We start from the raw sequence: 7,232 nt of genomic DNA, 5'->3' as shown, positions 1-7,232 counted from the left end.
AGAGCCTTGTTCTGCAACCCATTATGTATACTGAACTTTTGAATGGTCCCCCTTCAAGTCAAAGGGACTATTGCTTGAGTAAACACTACTCAGTGCAAGTAAAGGGTTCAGAATCATGCCCACATGACCCAGCCAGGCTGATCTGCATGGGCGTACGTAGAGATTAAAATTAGCACCAGGAAGACGACAAACCCTGAACTGCAACTGTCTCTACTAATGCTGTTGTGGCTGTAGCAGAGGTCAGTTTCCATGTCGGGCAGCTCATCCAGCATAAACATGAAGAAGTTTGATTGGTTGGAGACTCAAAACCTCGGGCAGGATTCCTTGCTCTAGGATCAAAAAGAAAAGTCATAACCGAAATAAATTATTTCAGTCATTTGACAGGCATTACACCTGCTAGCACACATGACTTAATACAGGCACCATCTGCAAGGAGGGCAGTACAATTCTTTGCAAAGGCACAAAAGATGTAGAAAATACTTTCCACCCTATGGACTTAAAATAAGTTAGCTGGACTTTGACCCTGTAGAGGATTAGACAGCTGTGACCATGAAATGTAGTAAGGGATTATATATATATATATATATATATGCGCGCTATGGTCTTCCTGAATTTGATCTGTTACTGAACGTTTTGCTTTGTAAGAATCGTCCCCTATTGCTCTGCACTATGATGTGCCTTAGCTCAAAGGAGCTCTAATGGCATTAGAGTATCATAGGCATCAAATCCTTATGGTGATCATAAGCTTCGTGTGTCACAGAGCTAAAGGACCAAGAAAGGTGTAATGGAACCAATGCAAATAGTGATACTGTGCATACTCAGCAGGCTTGTGTCTGGGTCATTGGAGTGCTTTTTGCAATAAATTTCAGAGAAACGCTCAGTTGAAAATGTAGAGTTTATTAGCATCCACTCTGGGAATTTCTCTACGGCTTTCTAACAGACACAGGCATGAGTGCTCATGTCACTTTTTCCAAAGAAATTAGCTAACAGCATAATCTAGATCAAGCAGATTTTATGAACTCTATACACATATGCCAACCACACAGCTGTTTTCACTCTGCCCTGGACAGGAAAAATGCATGAACATAAATACATCTGTAAGAAAGAGGTGCCCCAGGGCTTTCATTACCTTCTCCTATGTCCTTTACTCACTTCAATGCAGACTGCAAAGACGAGTATAATTCTAAACCAGCTTGCACATTGAGAGATTCAATTTGGAAAGGCTCCTCTTCGTTTGAGATTATTAAACTACAACCCTAATGGAAATTTAAGACATGTGCAGAAAGCAGACATTTATAAGCCACCAAGACCATTTTGAAAGTTTGAATTTGGGAGATAACGGAAGCTCAGTTTAAACTGTTTCCTCTCCAGTACTGTGCAATTTAAACTGAGCTTCTCTCCGTTTTTTGAGATCTCAAACAAGGGCATGAAGGATCTTCACTCTTCCTATGGCCTCAGCTGAGGATGGTTTCAGAAAGTGGATGCTAAACACATTACTAAATGGACTTCTAGGAATTCCATGACGTCCTGAAGTAAAAAGCCAGGTCAACGTGGTAAAATGTAGGAGGGGAACATAAATGCATATATTTTACACATGCTGCTAAATAATTCTCAAAAGTAAAATACTCCGAGAAACTTGGGAAGACTGTTTAGAACCTGAGTGATCTATCAGCAAACAAACAAATGAGAACTCCCCCTCCCCCCAGCCTCCTTCACCTTAAAATCAGCTCTTAAAGTAATGCCATCATGTAGCTATTTAGATCATTAACCTCTCTCCCCAGTCATGCACCCTCGGCCAAGACAACTTCTGAGAAAGGTGGCAGATGGTGGGTTGAGAAAAGAATAGGCCAATTTTCTGTTTTACAAGAATAGAACATTTAAATTTTCAGGAGTTTAAAACCAAAACAGGAAATTTAATTTTATTGCTTTTTAATATCAGGATTGAGTTAGAGGGCGAACACAGGAGATGGTATGGGAATAAAAATGACATGGGCAGATAGACCAAGACTTTCTGAATGGCACCACTGCTATAGGAAACTAAATCCTACAAGGCCCCCTAAACCCCAACTCTGATAACTGGCAAAGCCATAACAATAATCAAGTCTTTCAAAAGGCAGAGGAAACTGGGTGGGAGAGGCCTTCATCTAAAAAAACTGACAGCACACCCTGTAATGATGGCAGCCACCAGGGCTGGATTCCATGAAATTAAAAAAAGACTCAGTTAAGTTCAATGCCAAGCCAGCTATAGTTCAGGCAGATGCACTGCAAGCTTCCATATAGCTCTCCTGATGCATTGTAATCCTCATTTGCAATCTCTCAGATTGCAATTCTCGGCCTTGTGAGCACAGGCTGCCAATTGGACCAAACTGGTTGGGATTTTGTGATGTGACCGATTTATGACTATGGCCCAATCAAATTCATTCTGACTTGTGTCCCACGACAAGATTTGAACAGAGACGAATCTGAGGCGAGAGGTCAGCCGACTAATGAACTGGGCCACTTCACCCAGGGTAGGGTCTACCTTAAAGTAATTAAAAGGGGATAGGAGGACAGAATGTTTTCATGTTTGTAAAACTGGCTATCACTAGGAACAGCTGTAGCCTAGTACTAATTAAGAACAATGGGACAGGAGTATTTAGGATTTCTTCACATACATGCTTGTCAGTCAATCCCTTCAATAATACTTAAAGTACAGTACCATGTTAAAATATAACTGTCAGCAGCCCTGGGGAGCCACATACATAAAGTCATGGTAATGGAGTATAGTTGTGACTTTCTAATACTTAGTGAACAAAGTCACTAAATTAAGAACAGTCCTGTATATGGCTTACGAGAAGATTCAGTCTGGAGGTACAGATCAGCAGCTGGATTCCAGAGAGAAGGCAAGGTGCTCCTGAATCCATAGTTCCATACATGCTCAGTGGCTATGAGATAGGAAGCTAGTTCTATAATATGCACTTCACTCTACTGAGGACCTTTTGTTTGCTGAACATTCAAGGCTCTTCCAGGACTCCCAGCATAAACACACGCTCTGACACTTTTAGAATTTGTTGTACATTGAAGTGGGAGTGAAATATGTAGCTAGAAGTTGAAGGGCAAGTAATACTGTAAACAAACCCCTGCTGGACAAAGCAATCTGCACTGTCTTCTCCCAAGCAATAGCCTCAAACTACTGATCACAGAGCCAAGTTGAAAATATTCTAGGTTTTGGTAGTGTGCATATTGACCTGTCCTCCTACATGGTGGATGTTTTTGGAATATGCCCTTGGATCTTATTACAGCCCAGCAAAACTCATCACAATTCACTAGGGTTGCTTTCCCAGCCATATTCTCTTTGCCAACAGCCAAGGATGTGCGTCACTTGGAAAAGGAGCAAGCAACAAGGCCTCTCTGTCTAGAGGCAGGAGTTCAATGAGTATTTCAGAAAACAGGTTTAAAGCATCTACATTTTCTTTTACTTTACAGGGCTGCCCCATCAATGTATTTAACATATTTACAACAACAGACCAAAACGGCAGCTGTCCACAGGGAAAAGGTCCAAAATAAAAATACTAGGCTTTTTAGCTTTTTGAACATTAGAGTTTCAGAAAGTATAGTCATCTCTGAGGCAGACATGCAAAGTTTCCCTCATACAATTCTGCCAGGGTATATCAATCCCAGGCAACTTCTGAGCCAACAGCCAAAAATCACAAATTGTGCTTAATTTTCAATGTAGACAAGTGTTCCAGCAGGGATCAAACTCACATTACTTGCCATGGAGTTGTGACAAAAATCCAAGGCTCTAGAGATAAAGGTTGACATATTCTACTACTACGTTCCCACTCCTGCTGAGATAAATATATTTAAGTTGTTACAAACACCGACAAATCTAATTTATTTAAGGATTAAACTGCCACTGGGTCATTCTAGGCTGCCACTGTTGAATATACTTACAGCCAATAACTTCATAAAAATAAACCTATGCTGAATAAATGAAATTAGAAAAGGCTACAAAAGTTGGCATGCGGGTTTTCTGCACATCAACACTACAGGCAGCACCCTACTTGCCCAGGCAGCTTAAATGAAGTGTTCCCTTCTGTATTCTATAGTCAATCCACAGACTAGAAGCAGCATCAAAATCTTTACTTCATCAGTCCATGTGCAGCAACAAGACTTCCAGATTCCCCTCTCATGAGACTACAGCTTTGTTTTAAAGGGTGAGAGGCAGACACTAAATAGCTTTCAGGCAACTTTTACTTACAGTTCAAAGCCTCTCTATTTCCTGATCAGAACTAAAACGTAATCCTCCCTGCAAGGTGAACAGAAGAGGCTACAGGTATCAGGGCTGTTCAATTTTACTTTTGCTATTCAATCTCGTGGCTTCAGTCCTTAAACATCCTACACCCTCCCCCTAGCAGAAGAAACAGTTGTGTTATGTCTATAATTTATGGCATTGCATTTTCATGCACATTTCCTTCTCCCTTCTCTTCAGGAAACCCAGGACAAGGGCAACATTGCAATCTAGTCATCCACGGTGATGTTGCGGAAGAGATAAGCCATGGACTCCCCATTGTGGATTCGTCGGATGGCTTCAGAGAGGATCAAACTGATATCCACAGTCTTTATCTTGGGGCACTGCAGCTTCTGAACTTCATGAGGAACTGTGTTGGTCACCACCACCTGCAGAGAGATAGAAAGGAAAGAACATTAAAACTGCCACCAACACATCAATTCAGATTTAATAGCTACCTAAGAATAACTCTGAAAATCAGTTGTATCTGAAGTTTCTCTGGTGTAGCGGGGTGCTTACCCCGCTCCTGCCTGGAAGGGCTTAAAACAACCCTGGCAGAGGTCTGCAGCTCTAAAAGCTATTGGGCTGATTGGGGAAGTAGCCACAGCTGGGCCATGCCCCAATCTGGCCCTATATAAGAGGCTGGGAGCCAGGCACTCAGTCTCTCTTTGCCTTCAGAGAGAGAAGGGCCTGACTGCAGAGAAATAGACGCAGGGTACCTGTAGTGGAGCAGGGCTGGGGAAAGGCTGAGAAGCTGGGGAGCTCCAGCCTGAATAGCCCCAGGCTGCGGCCTGGTAATAGGCCAAGGGGTACTGGGGGGTTGCAGAGGACAGCCCAGGGGTAGGCCAAGGCAGCAGGTCCAAACCCAACCTTACCTGTGATGAGTTGCCTATACTGCAGTCTGCCCCAGGGAGTGGGGGCTAGTGGTGACTGGCAGTGGCCTTATTCTGAGGTGAGGTAGGGATAGTGGGTGGCAGTTCCCCAGGGAGGGGAGACCCAGCGTGTGTGGGTATTGCCAGGGGGCAGCACCCAGAGCAAGGGGCACCGGGGTCCTGGGAGGGACACAGGGGCTAGTACAGAGGACAAGGCAGATCACAGGCCTGCAGAGGGCGCTCCAGAGGCTGGTGAGCTAATTCCCTGGACGACCAGCAGGAGGCGCCGCAGGGGTGAGTCCGCTCCTCTTACATCTGGGTAGTTAGAGGATTTGGGGTAGGTGTAAATATCACTAATATTATATGATTGAAATGGCAGATTTTCCAAGGCTGATCATTTGAAGAAAGGGCCAACATCAGTGATGCTCTGCATGAAGTTCCTCCACGTGGACTAGCAAGTCTGATTACATCAGAGGTTCTTGACCACTCAGGGTGGAATATTGGATGGCTTGATCCAATAATACCCCACAAAGTCCATGGCCAGACAGGAGAGGCAGAGGAAAGCAAACACATGCACATGGCATGTGATGGAGAAGCAACCATGTGAACGGTTTTGCTAGAGGATAGCAAAGGATGCAGACTCACTGTACCAGCTCACTGTACCAATAAAATAGGTGAAGTCTGCCCTTTGGAGAAGTGTGGCTATTAAAACAAATGCCATAAAATTCAGAGGGGGGACTGTCCCCTAAACAGAGTTTCTCTCCCAGAGAGTCTGGAGCCAAAGGCTCCTTTATTAAGGCAACTCAGCATAATTTCCAGTGGTGGCTGTGCTTTAGACCCTCCATCCAGAGAGGTATTAATAAGTTTATATGTAGATGGGAAATCTACATAGAGGACAAGTATCAAAGGGGTAGCTGTGTTAGTCTGGATCTGTAAAAGCAGCAAAGAGTCCTGTGGCACCTTATAGACTAACAGACATATAGGAGCATGAGCTTTCATGGGTGAATACCCATGCATCCGAAGAAGTGGGCATTCACCCACGAAAGCTCATGCTCCTATATGGCTGTTAGTCTATAAGGTGCCACAGGACTCTTTGCTACATAGAGGACAGACTCTTAAGGGGCCATATGCCTTTGAGCTAAATGAGATTTTCCATTCTCATCTTCTAAAAAAATGGATAACAACCCATTTCTGATAACTAGAAAGAAGCCTCATTTAATGTCCCCATTACTTTCACTCCTGGATCTATCTTGTCATCTAGCAAAGACCAGCTTTATTTTCCTCTCAAATATATGTAAATTTGATGAATTGTTTCACTCACGGAAAAATGAACATTAGTCTCAGGTAAAAGCTATTCAGTGCAAGCAGAGGCTAAACTTACCCCAAATAAAGCCTTGAAAAATCATCCCAGTCCCAGTCAGAATAGGTAACATTAATTGCATGCTGAATTGTATGTTGGTTGGTTTTGTGATACAATTTTTACTAGGTAACAGTCTGTGATGAAAGTCATTTTACAACTGTGACCTGGAACCTTGCTGTCTAGAGGCAAAAAAGCTAGTGCGTGAATCCATGTGGCCACCATCCAACCTTTTCCCATCTCCACAAGACAAGCAGCAGTGACATACCTCATCAACTGCGGATTCCTCGATTAGACGGGGTGCATCTGCAGATAAGATTCCATGAGTGGCCATCACAAAAATCTTGTAAGCACCACGCTCTTTCAGAATTTCTGCAGCTGCTACAAAGCTTTCCACATCATCAATAATATCATCCTAAGAGAAACAAACCCCACAATCAGAACCAGGAAGTTACCACTTGAAAGAAGACAGACTTTGATCTCTTCACATCTATAGCAGCAGAGTCTGTATATATTTGAGGAAGTTAGTGTCTACTTTGACTACTGCTGAAGATCCTTTATACACCCAGGCAGAATACACCAGCTCTGATAATTAATGTAATTTTATTTATTTGCAGATATTTCTATAGTTCTCACCACTGTAGTATCAGAGTGCCTCTCACACAATGACTTAAATCTCAGCTCCCATGTGAGGTATAGAAGGAATCCCATTTTAAATGAAAGGAAAATGTGA

The 7,232-nt window shown here is 43.0% G+C and overlaps 1 protein-coding gene across 4 annotated transcripts in view; it reads right to left on the bottom strand.

Moving 5' to 3' along the window:
- Positions 1–877: 877 nt before the first annotated feature.
- PRPSAP1 (phosphoribosyl pyrophosphate synthetase associated protein 1) overlaps positions 878–7,232 on the bottom strand; it is a 65,148-nt gene continuing 58,793 nt past the window's right edge. For all 4 annotated transcript variants that reach the window (XM_034789312.1, XM_034789310.1, XM_034789309.1 and 1 more), the window contains 2 exons: positions 6,768–6,914; positions 878–4,659 (listed from right to left, as the gene is read on the bottom strand). In XM_034789312.1, coding sequence (XP_034645203.1) covers positions 4,501–4,659; positions 6,768–6,914 — 306 coding nt within the window. In that variant the 3' untranslated portion in view covers positions 878–4,500. The remainder of the gene's footprint in view (positions 4,660–6,767; positions 6,915–7,232) is intronic.

Source organism: Trachemys scripta, chromosome 14 (assembly GCF_013100865.1).
Source record: "Trachemys scripta elegans isolate TJP31775 chromosome 14, CAS_Tse_1.0, whole genome shotgun sequence".
In the NCBI taxonomy this organism is placed as follows: domain Eukaryota; kingdom Metazoa; phylum Chordata; order Testudines; family Emydidae; genus Trachemys; species Trachemys scripta.
Note: the sequence above shows the minus strand (reverse complement) of the source record. Positions and strands in the feature narration are given on the sequence as shown.